This window comes from Syngnathus typhle, linkage group LG4 (assembly GCF_033458585.1).
Source record: "Syngnathus typhle isolate RoL2023-S1 ecotype Sweden linkage group LG4, RoL_Styp_1.0, whole genome shotgun sequence".
Lineage (NCBI taxonomy): Eukaryota > Metazoa > Chordata > Actinopteri > Syngnathiformes > Syngnathidae > Syngnathus > Syngnathus typhle.
In genome coordinates, this window is record NC_083741.1 from 2299180 (window position 1) to 2316045 (window position 16866).

The window sequence follows — 16866 nt, forward strand, 5'->3', positions numbered from 1 at the left end:
GTTAGATTTCGTAGCTGAAATAACAACAGCTATTGAAAATAAACGATATGTTGTAACCTCGTATTAAAATTGACTGACGCAAACGTGAGTTCTTCATGTTTTTATTGAAAACAACAAAGTGCTGACGCCGTACGACCCCGTACGACATCGGTTTTTTGCTTTCCAAATAAGGCGTGCACGCTCCCGCGGCAGGGGGAACACCGGGTTCTTCCATCTTGGCTGTGTGCGGGTCTTGTACGTGCACGCACGCAGGCAGGCGCGGGCGCGCACGCAACAACTAAATTTGTCTTCATAACAAGCAAGCAGGGCTGTGGACAGTATTCCTACGCGCATTCTCAGCAGCATGATGAAAATAAAATGGAACGTATTTTTTTTATTGTCGGACTCGGTGGACTCGGTCAAAATCACCACCGAGTCCGAGTCCGGCAAAAATGACTGAGTCCGACCGAGTCCGAGTCCCCGAGTTCGAGTCCACAGCCCTGGTTGTAGGTGTTTTCTTGGATCTTAAAAAAGCTTTTGTTACTGTAAATTATGAAATACTGTTAACAAAACTTGAAAGATATGGGATACAAGGTATGTCACTCACTTGGTTAAACAGTTATTTATCAAACAGGAATCAATATGTGCAACTTATGGACTGTAAATCAAAACTAAAGCAGGTAAAGTGTAGGGTTCCTCAGGCCTCAATATTAGGCCCCCTGTTATTTATTTTGTATGTCAATGATATGTGCAAGGTCTCCAGGTTACTCAAGGTCGTAGTTTTTGCAGATGACACAAACCTTCTTTGCAGTGGGGATGACCTGGATCAACTATTGGATACTGTGGGTATTGAAATGGAAAAATTACAGAGTTGGTTTGACACAAATAAACTTACACTAAATTTAAGTAAAACAAAGTATATTATATTTGGAAATCATCCGACTAACACAGACAAAATTCTTACAATAAATAATATAGAAATAGAAAGAGTAAATGAAGTAAAATTTCTTGGAGTGCTTATAGATAATAAATTAAGTTGGAAACCACATATAATGTATATCAAATCAAAAATTTCAAAATCACTAGCAGTATTATATAAAGTAAAATACCTTATAAATCAGTCATCATTATATTCCTTGTACTGCTCCTTTATACTCCCATACATTATGTACTGTGTGGAGGTGTGGGGCAATACATACAAAACAAACACAGATCCAACTTCATTCTTCAAAAAAAAGCAATACGACTTGTAAATAGTGCTGATTATAGAGAACCATCTAACCCTCTCTTTAATAAACTGAACTCACTGAAATACAACGACCTAGTCGACTTTAAAACCATCCAACTCATGTACAAAATTTAAAAAAATCAATTGCCAAACAGTATCCAGAAGTTGTTTGGGAAGTGGAGGGAAAGTACCTATTATTTAAGAGGAACACTTATGTTTAAAAGAGATTTGGTGAGAACAAACTTAAAGTTACATTGTATCGCAGTTAAAGGTGTGGAATTATGGAACACCAGCAGTGAAGAACTTAAGAACTGTAGTACCTTACCTAAGTTTAAAAAAATGTATAAGGACAAAATATTGACGGGATACCGTAACATGCTGTGAAGTTGTTTAAGTTGCTTTTGTATTTATCTAAAGAAAATATATAGTATATATATATATATATATATAAAATATATATACTATATATTTTCTCTTTAATATATTGACTATGGTCAGATTCTTGACAGAATCAAACAGAAACATGTAGTTACATGGGGTAGAGTTAGATAAGCTTAGGCCTCCTTCTACTCCCTTTTGAACAAATATGATATTACGATAAAGGAAAAATTATAATGCAATATCTTTTTTCTTTCTTTCTATGTTCTATTGCACTATGGAGTTATAATTTTTCTGTATTTTCATTTTTTCTTGTCTTTCTTTAATGTTCGAAATAAACAAACAAACAAACAAAACTTTTGATGACGCAGGATGGAAAGGGGTCTACAGATAACTGTCAAGATCTGTAGATCATAGTTCTGGTTCGCGTGTCTGTGTGCTCGCCCCTCCTGTGCTCACAATCTATGTAATTGCCGTCACCTGCCTCTCGTTACCTGTCATGTATTTAAGTCCTGTCTGCGTGTCACTCCCTGTCGGAGTGTTCTCGTCCCTCGTCTCATGTCTTCTTGTTTCCAGTCTCCAGTCTGTTCTGTTATTCACGTCCCGAGTCGAGCAACTATAGTTTGTCTTTTGAGTTTGTTCAATAAACTCTGGTCCAAGCTGCATTTGGTCGCCTAGCTCCAATCGCTTTATGACAATAACATTAATGGTGTAAAAATATTTTTAATGTCTCTCCATATTCTGGTATAACAAGTATTAATAGGTATTACAAAATAAGTATTGCAAAAATGTGCTGTTTGAACAGGGGTGTGTACAGATAGACCTTTTTTTGTCCACTGCATGGCACTTGCACATATACCTGTGAGGAAATTGTGTTCCCTAAACCCAATTTTGAGGTTTGGTTTTCCAGTCAGTACTTTTAGAAGTGGCTACATCGCCAGAGTCGCCTGCACATTCCTCTTAATTTCAATATTTATTTATTTTTTAGGGTTATAGAGGGGCAGGGGGAAATTTCAAAATAACTCTCTGGCAATTCTGGGAGCACAACAAAAAACTCCAAAGTTATCATTTTGTCTCACCTGAAAGTACCCTGACTGGCACTCCTGTTTCGCAAGCATTAGAAGCTCATTGCTCGGTGTTTGCATCCATGCAATGTCCCTTGTAATTTTGTACTATCTACTCACACACGCGGAGGAGATTCAGTGCGTAATTATAAACAAGTTGACACAAATGCAATCCAGTTCTAACAGTGAATTTGCGCTTCTTTGAAGTGTGTTAATCTAGTATATGGGAGGTATGTGAGAGGCGGGGCAAGTGTGGTTAGTGTTGAGGAGCGCTGGTTTGCGGAAGGGGCCGCGCAGACTCTCCAAGCAGGCGGTTGGAGAGGAAAGTGCTAGCGGGATCATGGGTTCTGCGCGCCGCTACTCCTCGGCGCGTTTTCGCTCTCCATTGTTCTGAAAGGCCAACCGGACCGGGGTGAAAAAAGGAAAATAGTGGGACATGCTCGAACTGCGAGTCGAGCAGCCAAGGAATCACAATGAAGTCGATCATTAATGCCTTAAAAAAGGAAGGTAAGACGTTTTATCGCTTTAAACTTTTGTTTGTACTTAATTCAGGCGCACACGTTATGTTAAGTCTTTAAAGTTTGCATTGGTCGGCCACATCTAAACGCCGTGTGTTAAAGTGTCAGATACTGGTCTTTTTTTCTTTTTTTAAATGTCAAAGAGAACGTAGGTAGGTCGCTGCTTATTTAGGTTACAGTGCTTGAAAAACCCACTAATTGACTTTTTTTTCCCCTTGGACGAGAGACATTGGAGTAGTTTTTGGGTCACCGAAAGTGATAGAAAAATGAACTCGTGGGGTGGAGGAGGGGGGCACATACACATTATTGCGTGTGTACGTGTGTGCGCGTGTGCGTGCGTGCATGTCATGAATAATTGTGTCGGAGTGCGTGTGTCAACCAAACGCGTGTGTCAACCAAACGCAATCCAAACAGCCTGTCCATTCATCTCTCAAAGTGTGAAAGCGAATCGTAGTGCTTTCAACTGCTGTCGTCTCGATGACCGCTGCCACGGGAAGAAAGAGAAGAAAAACGGTGTCAAGAATGTCGATTGTGTAGAACATCTAAGTAACAGGTTTTAAATCACGCCTTGACATCAGGATATGAAATTGGGTTTCTTTTAAAGATGTACAACCACTTTAGGAGATCTGCATTTATCACAAATGTCCAATATTTCAATATATTTATGAAGGTAGGACAGAGTTCAAAGTCAAAGTCAGCTTTATTGTCAATCCCTTCATATGTCAAGACACACAAAGAAACCGAAATTCCGTTTCCTCTATTCCACGGTGACGAGACATAGTACACGGTAGGCATACAAGTAGACGACACAAAATAAAAACAAGAAGGCACAAACAATAAATAAATAATATGAGTGATGAATACCGTTTTTTTCCGTGTATAGTGCGCAAAATTTAACGAATTTATTGTCCTAAAATCTGGGGTGCGCATTATACATGGGTACAAAAAATTTTTAAATTTTTTTTTTTAAATTTTTTTTTTTTTTTTTTTTTTAGAAAACAAAACCAACAACAGGACTGACCGACAAAGTCGTGGAAAAAAAGTCATGCGTATTACAGGTAACAACACTTTGCCTTGTTCCTTTCGTCTCTGCTGTTCATCCTAAAACACAAAGGCGCTCTTTAAGCAATGCGACAGTGAGCGCCCGGCGCGCTGCGGTTGCGCGACCGCACCAAATTAAGCTCCCTGCGCAGTGCGCACTGAGGTCCACTTAAATTTTAGAAAGTACATCAGGACTTTAAAAATATCTTCTAAATTTCAGCGACGGCTCTGTCACAATAATGCGCGGTCGGCGGCGCGCTACGGTTGAGCGTTCTCTCTCACGCTCTCTCTCGCGCTCTCACTCTCTCTCGCTCTCGCACACACGCGCACACACGCACACCGGGTATCATACGGAGGCCGCCATTACAGATGCGCAGAACGGATGCGCAAGACACGTCAGCTCTATAAAGAGCGAGAGTTCAGTTCTCCACCTATTAGTTTCAATTCAGTTTAATTAGCAGTTTCAATCAGCAAATAACAAAATGCGTATTACAGGTCGGTCATATTTTTCGTCTCTGCTGTTCACTTCAAACACGCTCCATACGACCGCAATGCTCTCGTATCAGACGCTTGCTCGATCACCTGCTCGTTTGCTGTCTGTCACAATGTACCCTACACAAATCCGAAACATTTGTTGCGGCTCCGAGTCACGACGAGGGGCAAGTTTTGGTTTCCAAGGGTGTTTTTATTCCTCTTCAACGTCTCTCCCATACAGAGCCGCCTCTTTCCCGTGCGCGCACGGAGCGCGGTGGTGCGTTTACTGGCAGTCGGAGAAATCAACGCCAACGAAACAAATTACATCCAGCCTAGTTAAGACCATACCAAAGACTATAAAAATGGGACCCATTGCCTCCCTGCGTGTGTGACGATCATTGGGACTTAAAAAAAAAAATAAATAAATAAAAATTTCATTAAAAAAAATTCATAAAAATTGGGTGCGTATTATACATGGGTACAGGCTTTTTTCCAGCATCAGCATGCCATTTTTAGGGTGCGTATTATACATGGGGGCGCACTATACACGGAAAAAAACGGTAAGTGATAAACAAATAACCCAATAAATAAGAGGAGCAAAACTGAGCCAGTGTGCATACAGCAGACAGCAAGCGTAGCGCAAAGAACAGGACGGTACGCAGAAAGGGGGAGCGAGTTCAGGATCCTAACAGCCTGGAGTATGAAGCTGTTGGAGAGTCTGGTGGTGCGGGAGCGCAGGCTCCTGTACCTCTTCCCAGAGGGCAGAAGATCAAACAAAGAGTGAGCGGGGGGACTCACATCACTCACAATCGTGGTCGCCTTGCGGGTGAGATGGGAGGTGTAAATGTCCTTCAAGGAGGGGAGTGAAGCACCAATAATCTTACCAGTTTATTTGGTTTAAGGGTTAATCGACGATAGATTGTTCATAGGTGAGAATGTTTGGCTAGATGTGCCCTGTGACCGATAGGTGACATTACAAGATGTGTTCCGCCTCCCACAGTTAGGTGGGATACTCCCCAGCTGACCAGTGCTGACTCTAAAGGTTTGCCTTTTGAAAAGCTGGATGGCTGTTTATTTTATTGTCCTTTGATCTGCCTCAAATGATTGGCCTCTATGATTATTTTTGTAACAGAATGAAGTTTCTGCGATTTATTTCAGACGATGATTGGGGATGATGTAATTGTCGGGTTAGGGTTAGGTTTGTAGGTCATTGAATAGTCCAGTCCTCCAATATGTTTATAATTTAATTGTTGTTGTTTTTTACATATAAACAATAAAATCTCAAAAATGTTCCATAAGTTGATGCTTAGTTATATAAGAGGTCATATGAGCAGAAACAGAATTTAACACCTCTATATGCTTTGCACACTGTGGTGAAGTCTCACAAGATTTGCAGAAATCTCACCCAATAGTCTGATATCCATCACGTTTTGTGTGACTGGTCTAAACTGAATAACCTTAAGGGCACTCAAAGCTTGGTACAAATTATATTATGTTAGCTTAACCTTGTTAAGATTTGATTACCGTATTTTGCGCCCTATTAGGCGCACCGGGGTATAAGGCGCACCGTCAATGAACGGCCCATTTTAAAACTTTGTCCATATATAAGACGCACCAGACTATAAGGCGCATAAAATAGAAGCTTTACTGCAACAAACTGAGGTTGACTAGGGTTGCGGTATGCACCCACTAGCCAATAACCAACGAACCCTCTGTAAACAATCGCGTTTCTCAAATGATCTCCTATAAAATGATTGGAACTGACTAAAGTTCGATCTAACGCATTGGTACTACTTACCTGTTTCCCTTCCATATTGATCCGTAGATTTACTCGAAACATGAACAGAGCAGCCTATTTTGACATGAAATAGCCTCGCGCGTATAGTAGCTATCGTTATAGCATTAGCTATCCGCAATTTCCTATGAGCCTCAGCTTGCAATCTCCCATGAGCCTCAGCAAAGTGTAAACAATTGCGTTTCTCAAAAGATCTCCTATAAAATGATCAGAACTGACTAAAGTTTGATCTAACGCATTGGTACTACCGTATTTTCCGCCCTATAAGGCGCACCGGGGTATAAGGCGCACCTTCAATGAACGGCCCATTTTAAAGCTTTGTCCATATATAAGGCGCACCGGCCTATAAGGCGCATAAAATAGAAGCTTTACTGCAACAAACTGAGGTTGACTAGGGTTGCGGTCTGCACCCACTAGCCAATAACCAACGAGCCCTCTGTAAACAATCGCGTTTCTCAAACAATCTCCTATAAAATGATTGGAACTGACTAAAGTTCAATCTAACGCATTGGTACTACTTACCTATGTTTCCCTTCCATATCGATCCGTAGATTTACTCGAAACATTAACAGCGCGGCCTATTTTGACATGAAATAGCCTCGCGCGTATAGCAGCTATCGTTATAGCATTAGCCATCCGCAAAAAAACATGAGCCTATAAAATGATCAGAACTGAGCAAAGTTCGATCTAACGCATTGGTACTACTTACCTATGATTCCCTTCCATATCAATCCGTAGAATTACTCGAAACATGAACAGAGCAGCCTATTTTGACATGAAATAGCCTCGCGCGTATAGCAGCTATCGTTATAGCATTAGCCATCCGCAAAAACCAATGACCCTCAGCTTGCAATCTCCCATGAGCATCAGCAAAGTGTAAACAAACAATCGCGTCTCTCAAACGAGCTCCTATAAAATGATCAGAACTGACCAAAGTTCGATCTAACGCATTGGTACTACTTACCTACGATTCCCTTCCATATCAATCCGTAGAATTACTCGAAACATGAAAAGAGCAGCCTATTTTGACATGAAATAGCCTCGGGCGTATAGCAGCTATCGTTATAGCATTAGCCATCCGCAAAAACCAATGACCCTCAGCTTGCAATCTTCCATGAGCATCAGCAAAGTGTAAACAAACAATCGCGTCTCTCAAACGAGCTCCTATAAAATGATCAGAACTGACCAAAGTTCGATCTAACGCATTGGTACTACTTACCTACGATTCCCTTCCATATCAATCCGTAGAATTACTCGAAACATGAACAGAGCGGCCTATTTTGACATGAAATAGCCTCGCGCGTATAGCAGCTATCGTTATAGCATTAGCCATCCGCAAAAACCAATGACCCTCAGCTGGCAATCTCCCATGAGCCTCAGCAAAGTGTAAACAAACAATCGCGTCTCTCAAACGCGCTCCTATAAAATGATCAGAACTGACTAAAGTTCGATCTAACGCATTGGTACAACTTACCTATGTTTCCCTTCCATATCGATCCGTAGATTTACTCGAAACATGAACAGAGCGGCCTATTTTGACATGAAATAGCCTCGCGCGTATAGCAGCTATCGTTATAGCATTAGCCATCCGCAATTTCCTATGAGCCTCAGCTCGCAATCTCCCATGAGCGTCAGCAAAGTGTAAACAATCGCGTCTCTCAAACGAGCTCCTATAAAATGATCAGAACTGACTAAAGTTCGATCTAACGCATTGGTACTACTTACCTATGTTTCCCTTCCATATCGATCCGTAGATTTTCTCGAAACATTAACAGAGCAGCCTATTTTTACATGAAATAGCCTCGCGCGTATAGCAGCTTTCGTTATAGCATTAGCCATCCGCAAAAAAACATGAGCCTCGGCTCGCAATCTCCCATGAGCCTCAGCAAAGTGTAAACAATCGCGTCTCTCAAACGATCTCCTATAAAATGATCAGAACTGACTAAAGTTCGATCTAACGCATTGGTACTACTTACCTATGTTTCCCTTCCATATCGATCCGTAGATTTACGCGAAACATTAACGGAGCAGCCTATTTTGAAATGAAATAGCCTCGCGGGTACAACAGGTATTCGGTGACGCCCCTTGACTACAGTTACCGTAATGTTGGGAAGCGATGCGACCTTGTAATTTACTAGTCGTACTAAAACGTACTAAAACATTTTGGCAGAGCACTGTGTACAACCAGTATGGATCAACAAATTCATCACTTGATCCATATATAAGGCGCACCGGTCTATAAGGCGCACTATCGACTTTTGATAAAAATTTACGTTTTTAGGTGCGCCTTATAGGGCGGAAAATACGGTATTTTAACATATTGTGTACACTTACAGAAAGTGGTATTTTATTGTTTTGCTACATTATTCAGTAATAGTCTTTATTGTCTTTTGCACTTTTCACAGATAATATTGTTGAGATACTTTACAGCAATGGTCCCCAACGTTTTTTGCGCCACGGACCCGTTATGTGTCAGAAATATTTTCGCGGACCGGCCTTTATATGACTAAATAATACATTTATATAAATAAATAATAAATTGATAATAAATATATAAATAAGATGAAATAAAATGACACGACTGGCATAAAAACAGGTATAAACAACATAAAAATAAAACTCACCATTACGTTGAATTAGTGGGAGCACTGAGCTTGTGGTTAAGGTTTGTCTTTTAATGTAGGATGCTATGTCGCCATGTGCCGAAGCAGATTTGAAGGCTTCATTGCCTCGTTAGCTAGCCTGTCGCCAGATATTATGCAGAGTGGGCTTGGCGCGTCAGAGTCAACGGTGGCGATAAATCCATATTTTAAGTAGGACTCTGGAAATTTTCTTTTAAATGCAGATTTCCTTTTCTTAGAAGTTGTAGCCTCTTCTTCCGTCTCCTCATTAGGCTTTTTTCCTTTTCCGAAGAAGCCTTCCAAACATCTGTTTCCTGCTCATTTTTGCTTACTTCGCGGGCTTGACTGACGTGGCATGTCACGTGAGAAACACAAGCGTTTTGACCTGAACCGACGGGGGAAATTGGGAGAGAATCACCAATTTTTTCAAAATAAATTCTTACTCATTTTTGCTAGCTTTGCGGGCTCGACTGGGGAAACACGTCACGTGACCGGAACAAGCGTCTTGACCTGAATTAATAGATCGTCGATTGAAAAAAAAAAAAAATCCTGTGCGGCTTGGCGGCCCGGTATCAAGTGACCCACGGACCGGTACCGGTCCGCGGCCCGGTGGTTGGGGACCACTGCTTTACAGGACAGGTGCAAATCGCAAGTACCGTTTTTTTCCGTGTATAGTGCGCCCCCATGTATAATACGCACCCTAAAAATGGCATGCTGATGCTGGAAAAAAGCCTGTACCCATGTATAATACGCACCCAATTTTTATGAATTTTTTTTAATGAAATTTTTATTTATTTATTTTTTTTTTTAAGTCCCAATGATCGTCACACACGCAGGGAGGCAATGGGTCCCATTTTTATAGTCTTTGGTATGGTCTTAACTAGGCTGGATGTAATTTGTTTCGTTGGCGTTGATTTCTCCGACTGCCAGTAAACGCACCACCGCGCTCCGTGCGCGCACGGGAAAGAGGCGGCTCTGTATGGGAGAGACGTTGAAGAGGAATAAAAACACCCTTGGAAACCAAAACTTGCCCCTCGTCGTGACTCGGAGCCGCAACAAATGTTTCGGATTTGTGTAGGGTACATTGTGACAGACAGCAAACGAGCAGGTGATCGAGCAAGCGTCTGATACGAGAGCATTGCGGTCGTATGGAGCGTGTTTGAAGTGAACAGCAGAGACGAAAGGAACAAGGCAAAGTGTTGTGAAATAAAATATGACCGACCTGTAATACGCATTTTGTTATTTGCTGATTGAAACTGCTAATTAAACTGTGAATTGAAACTAATAGGTGGAGAACTGAACTCTCGCTCTTTATAGAGCTGACGTGTCTTGCGCATCCGTTCTGCGCATCTGTAATGGCGGCCTCCATATGATACCCGGTGTGCGTGTGTGCGCGTGTGTGCGAGAGCGAGAGAGAGCGAGAGAGAGAGTGCGAGAGAGAACGCTCAACCGTAGCGCGCCGCCGACCGCGCATTATTGTGACAGAGCCGTCGCTGAAATTTAGAAGATATTTTTAAAGTCCTGATGTACTTTCTAAAATTTAAGTGGACCTCAGTGCGCACTGCGCAGGGAGCTTAATTTGGTGCGGTCGCGCAACCGCAGCGCGCCGGGCGCTCACTGTCGCATTGCTTAAAGAGCGCCTTTGTGTTTTAGGATGAACAGCAGAGACGAAAGGAACAAGGCAAAGTGTTGTTACCTGTAATACGCATGACTTTTTTTCCACGACTTTGTCGGTCAGTCCTGTTGTTGGTTTTGTTTTCTAAAAAAAAAAACATCCAGCCTAGTTAAGACCATACCAAAGACTATAAAAATGGGACCCATTGCCTCCCTGCGTGTGTGACGATCATTGGGACTTAAAAAAAAAAAAAAAAAAAGTAAAATTTTTTGTACCCATGTATAATGCGCACCCCAGATTTTAGGACAATATATTCGTTAAATTTTGCGCACTATACACGGAAAAAAACGGTACATGGGTACAAAAAATCTTTATTTTTTTATTTTTTTTATTTTATTTATTTATTTATTTATTTTTTTGAGAAAACAAAACCAACAACAGGACTGACCGACAAAGTCGTGGAACAAAAAGACAGGGTGACATTACCAAAGACAGGAACAGAAAGCAAACAGACATCATGACAGTAACACATGCAATGATCCGACGGTGAGCGAGGGGCAGACAGGACTTAAATACAAAACACGTTACATCGATTGAGGTGACACAGGAAGAGAGGGGCGACGCGAACAGAAACTATGGCAACCTAGACACATAGCAAAACTGGGGACGAGACGTGACAAATGTCCCTCGAAATGAAACTTGAAATCACCAAGTTTTGGTTTCCAAGGGTGTTTTTATTCCTCTTCAACGTCTCTCCCATACAGAGCCGCCTTTTTCACGTCCGCACGCCTCTTTCCGGTGCGCGCACGGAGCGCGGTGGTGCGTTTATGGGCAGTCGGAGAAATCAACGCCAACAAAAAAAAATACATCCAGCCTAGTTAAGACCATACCAAAGACTATAAAAATGGGACCCATTGCCTCCCTGCGTGTGTGACGATCATTGGGACTTAAAAAAAAAAAAAAATTCATAAAAGAAAATTCATAAAAATTGGGTGCGTATTATACATGGATACAGGCTTTTTTCCAGCATCAGCATGCCATTTTTAGGGTGCGTATTATACATGGGGGCGCACTATACACGGAAAAAAACGGTATAATGCGCACCCCAGATTTTAGGACAATAAATTCGTTAAATTTTGCGCACTATACATGGAAAAAAACGGTAATAATAATAATAATAATAATAATAATAATTAAAGTACATCTCGAACCAGCAATCTAATGTGAAACTGCAGTCGATATATTGGATAACAATATTTAGGCATATATATATGCACACATGTTATTTAAAACCTACTATAAGTAAATCGTAAATCTACATTCTGGTTCACATAGTTCGCGCCAGGAGACGCAACACGTCCACTGACTGATCCGTTGATACACAGGAAGGCAGTTCACTCATTGACTCGCTCGCGAACGGGAAAGCCAGGATTCGTTCCCTCACTGATCCGTTCTCGCGGTGAACTGGAAATGCGATTCACTCAGTGAGTGATTCACTCTGAGTGATTCACTCAGTGAGTGATTCACTCACCGAGTGATTCGTTTACTCACAGATTCGTTCGTTGGTGAACGGGAAATGCAATTTACGCCTCGTAAAGTCCCTCCTCCATCTAAAACTCGCTGGCGCTGCTGATTGGTCTGCACGAGTGAGTGACAGACAGCATTGCTGCTAAAACCATTTACAGCCGACACGCGTTATGCCGACATTGATGTTTTAGTTTTGTATTTGTTGGCTTGTAGTTGATGTTGTTACTGTACTGAATGTGTTTGTGTTTTAATAGAAGGCTGGAAAAAAAAACGTTATGCCGACATTTGTTATTTTGGGGGGCACCAACTCATATCACAACGTTAAACACATATACATATTGTCATAAAGCTGTTAACCAAATGTCTGATTTTTGTTTTAATAGGCGAGTATAAAAACAAGGAATAAAAAACTACATAAGTTTTAACATGACTCGTTCGTGAACGGGAAGTTACGTCACTGACTCGTAAAGTCCCTCCTCCATCTAACTGTGACTGACAGACAGCATTGCTGCTATGCTATTGCCAGCCGACACACATAATGCCGACATTGACATTTTAATGTCAATGACCAGCTCAGTGGCCTAGTGGTAGAGTGTCCGCCCTGAAACTGGAAGGTTGTGGGTTCAAACCCCGGCCGGGTCATACCAAAGACTATAAAAATGGGACCCTTTGCCTCCCTGCTTGGCACTCAGCATTAGGGGTTGGAATTGGGGGGTTAGATCACCAAATGATTCCCGAGCGCGGCACCACTGCTGCTCACTGCTCCCCTCTCCCCCAGGGGATGGATTAAAATCACACGGGGATGGGTTAAATGCAGAGGACAAATTTCACCACACCCAGATGTGTGTGTGATGATCATTGGGACTAACTAACTAACTAACTAACTAGTAGTGATGGTGTTATTATACCGAATGTGTTTATGTTTGTGTTTGAATAAAAGGTTGAAAAAAAACCCCGTTATGCCGACATTTGTTAATTTTGGGGACACCAACTCATACAACAATGTAAAACACATACATATTGTCATACAAAGCAGTTAACCAAATGTCTGATTTTTATGTTTTGAATGGCGAATATAATAAGGAATAAAACACCAGACAAGTTATAACATAAATGTTTATAATACTGTTGTGTGCTCACCTTATACCTTTATTAGGTGATGCACTCTGAATTTAATCAGGACCCGAACCGATGTCTTTAATCACTTTTATTCATGAAACAGAGGGCCATCAACTTGCCGCTCTGTCTGCATATTCATTTCCTGAACGTCACTCCTCCACTACGTCATCACGTAGGCCCACAGTACAATATCAGCACATGACATCCCCCCTTTCCTTAGAAATAAACTGTACCATCACATACCAATATTGGCCATGTAATTTACATCATCATCTTTTGCTAACCCAGTGCTTCTCAATTATTTTCTGTTACGCCCCCCCTTAGCAAGAAGAAAACTATTCGCGCCCCCCCCCCTCCCCACCGTGACTATCCTAACTTGTCTTGTAAGTCGTAAAATGTTGCACTGTCGCAAACGTCACAGAAGTAACAATGAGAGCGCCACTGCCCCCTGCTGGGAAGATGCGCAATTACACTTTATTCTAGTCCCCCCCAGGTATAGCACGGCGCCCCCCAAGGGGGGCGCGCCCCACTATTTGAGAAGCACTGTGCTAACCGAACATTGTATTGTCTAACTTTTCTTATGTAACCCATAAACATTTTTTTCTTTTAAACAGTGAACAACATATTCAGACACAACCCTTTACTTTTACTTTGTCACAAAATCTTTGAACTTTGCTGGTATCTTTTTGACTCTCTGGGGTCTCATTTCAGGTTCCTGAGCTTCCTCTTGTGGTGTCTGGTTGCAACTGTCCACATTTCTGCTCAGTACATTTTCCTCCCCTTCAGTAAAAGTCTTCGGTGTGTCATGTCCTTCAGTATTCTCATATGATTGGTATTTCTTCACGTGAGTGGTATTCCGGTGGTAGCGAGCTCCAGTTGGGGATTCAATTACCACTTGACTTCCAGTTTTACTCACGACTCTATGTGGGGTTGGCTTGAATGGTGTTGTGAATTTGTCCTGTTTGTCCTGTTGTACCAGTACAGTGTCTCCAATGTCCACATTTGAGTACTGGGCTCCTCGTCGTTCATCAGCATAAAGCTTTGCTTTCCCTTTTTGTTCAGCATCCCTGTCACGAATATCTAGAGCCGTTGTTTTGGACTCAGAGAGGTCAGGCAACTTTCCTCTCATTTTCCTGTTGAAAAGAAGTTCAGCTGGACTTTTCCCTGTCGTGGGGTGTTCAATGCTCCTGTAAATAGTTACATATTTTCTCAGTTCACGTTTCCAGTCCAGCCCTTCTGCCTGTGCAATCCTGATTCTCTTCATCAGTGATGCATTTTGACGTTCCACTTCTCCATTGGCTTGTGCCCATTTTGGTGTTGTTCTCACATGTTTGATTCCATTTGTTTCACAATATTCCCTGAACAAGTCAGATTTGAACTGTGGTCCATTGTCCGATTTGATCGTCACTGGTAGTCCATGCCTACTGAAAATGTCCTCAATACAGTCAATAACTTTGTCCGTAGTTGTAGACGTCATTATTTCATACTCGTAGTAGCGATTGTAATAATCTACTAAAACAAATATAGACTGATTGTTTGGTAGTGGTCCTAACAGATCTACAGCCACGTCTTGCCATGGTCGATCTGGTAAGTTTGTGTTCCTCAAAGGCTCAGGTGGATCTGGTCTGGCCACTATTTGACATCCATGACAAGCTTTACAGTATTTTTCCGCTGCCTTATCCATGCCAGGCCACCACACTTTTGTTCTGAGATGTTGTTTTGTCCCTACAATTCCTAAGTGTCCTTCATGAGCTAATGCAAGTGCTTTTGCTCTGAGTTTTTCTGGCAAAACTATGCGGCTTCCACGTAACCCTATGTATCCAATCACACAGAGTTCATTTACAATGGGTGCATATTGTTTACATTTTTCGAAGTGTCCAATTTCAATTGCATTTCGCACCTCCGTCAGCTCTGGATCTACAGCAGAGGCTTCTTCTACCTCTCGTGTGGTAAGCGCCTTTGGTGTTGCATTAACTGCAATGAATCTCACATACTCTTCAGATTCATGTTCATGTATTCCCTTTGTCCCTGTGTCTGACAACAACCTAGATAAAGAATCAGCAATATTTTGTTTTCCTGCGATGTGCACCACCCGAAAGTCATAAGGTTGAAGTCTGAGGACCCATCGCTCTATACGAGCACATGGTTTGGATCTTTTACTGTATATGACTTCTAATGGCTTGTGGTCTGTGATTAAGTCAAACCTACGTCCGTACACATATGGATGTAGCCTTTCGCATGCCCAAACTAATGCTAGGGCCTCCCTTTCTGTTTGTGAGTATCTGCGTTCACAATCTGTCAGACTACGACTAACGTAGCACACTGGTACCTCCTCAGAATCTTGTTTTTGTACAAGCACTGCACCTAACCCTACAGGACTTGCATCTGCGATTATTCTGGTAGGAGCTTCTTTGTCAAAATAAGCTAAAGTACCTGCCCTGGCTAGTTCAGTCTTTAAAGTCTGAAATGCTCGTTTTTGTTCTGGTCCAAACACAAATGTAGTCTCTTTCCTGTTCAATCTCCTCAGTGGTTCAGAGAGCGTTGCAAACTGGGGTATAAATCTACTGCTGAATCCTACCAGTCCTAGGAAACTTCTCACTTCAGCTGCCGTTTTTGGTTCTCTGGCATCCTTAACAGCTCTCACTCTCTCCTCAGTTGGTCCAATGCCTTTCTGGGTCAACAATATGCCCATGAAAACAAGTCTGTCCATGTTAAATTGGCATTTTTCCACATTCAGTGTTAATCCGCATTCTGAAAGTCTTTTCATGACTGCGTGCAGGCGCTTGTCATGTGTCACCTGGTCTGGAGCGTGTATGATCACGTCATCTGAGATGTTCTCCACACCCTCGATGCCTGCTAGTGCATTGGCTATCTCGTGCTGGTATTGCTCACTAGCGGACGAGACTCCAAATATCAGTCCTTTGTACCTGTAAACACCATTATGCACAGCAAACGTTGTTATTTCTCTGGACTCTGGGGTTAGCTCTAACTGATGGTAGCCCCATTTGAGATCAAGCTTACTGAATATTGCAGAACCATTCAGACCTTGCAGTACTTCATCCACTGTAGGGATGGGGTATCTCTCCCTCACAATAGCCTCATTAGCTTTTCTCATGTCTAAACACATCCTAATGTCTTTGTCATGTTTCTTTGGGAGAATCACTACCGGATTTACCCAGGGAGTAGGACCTTCAACCTTCTCCACAATGTCCATGTCCATCAGTTCCTTGATTTTCTTCTCGACTGCATCCCGCAAATGATAGGGTATCCGTCTCAGTGGTTGAGCGACTGGTTTCACATTTGGTCTATGTACAGTGAGATTTGTTTGGTGTTTAATTTACCTACTCCTTTGAACACATTTGAATACTGTTGTTGCAGAATACTTTTAACATCTGTGATTGCTGCAACATTTTCCCCTATTTTTAGTACTCCAAGCTTAATAGCTGTCTTTTTACCAAGAAGTGGTTCACCATCACCTCTAATCACAATGAATTCAGCTTCTTCAGT

General features: G+C 41.9%; 1 protein-coding gene across 2 annotated transcripts in view; it reads left to right on the forward strand.

Annotated features, from left to right (window-relative positions):
* Nucleotides 1-2955: 2955 nt before the first annotated feature.
* The window catches only part of LOC133153245 (SH3 and multiple ankyrin repeat domains protein 2-like), a 202593-nt gene continuing 188682 nt past the window's right edge, over nt 2956-16866 (forward strand). For both annotated transcript variants that reach the window (XM_061277410.1, XM_061277411.1), the window contains exon 1: nt 2956-3156. In XM_061277410.1, coding sequence (XP_061133394.1) covers nt 3123-3156 — 34 coding nt within the window. In that variant the 5' untranslated portion in view covers nt 2956-3122. The remainder of the gene's footprint in view (nt 3157-16866) is intronic.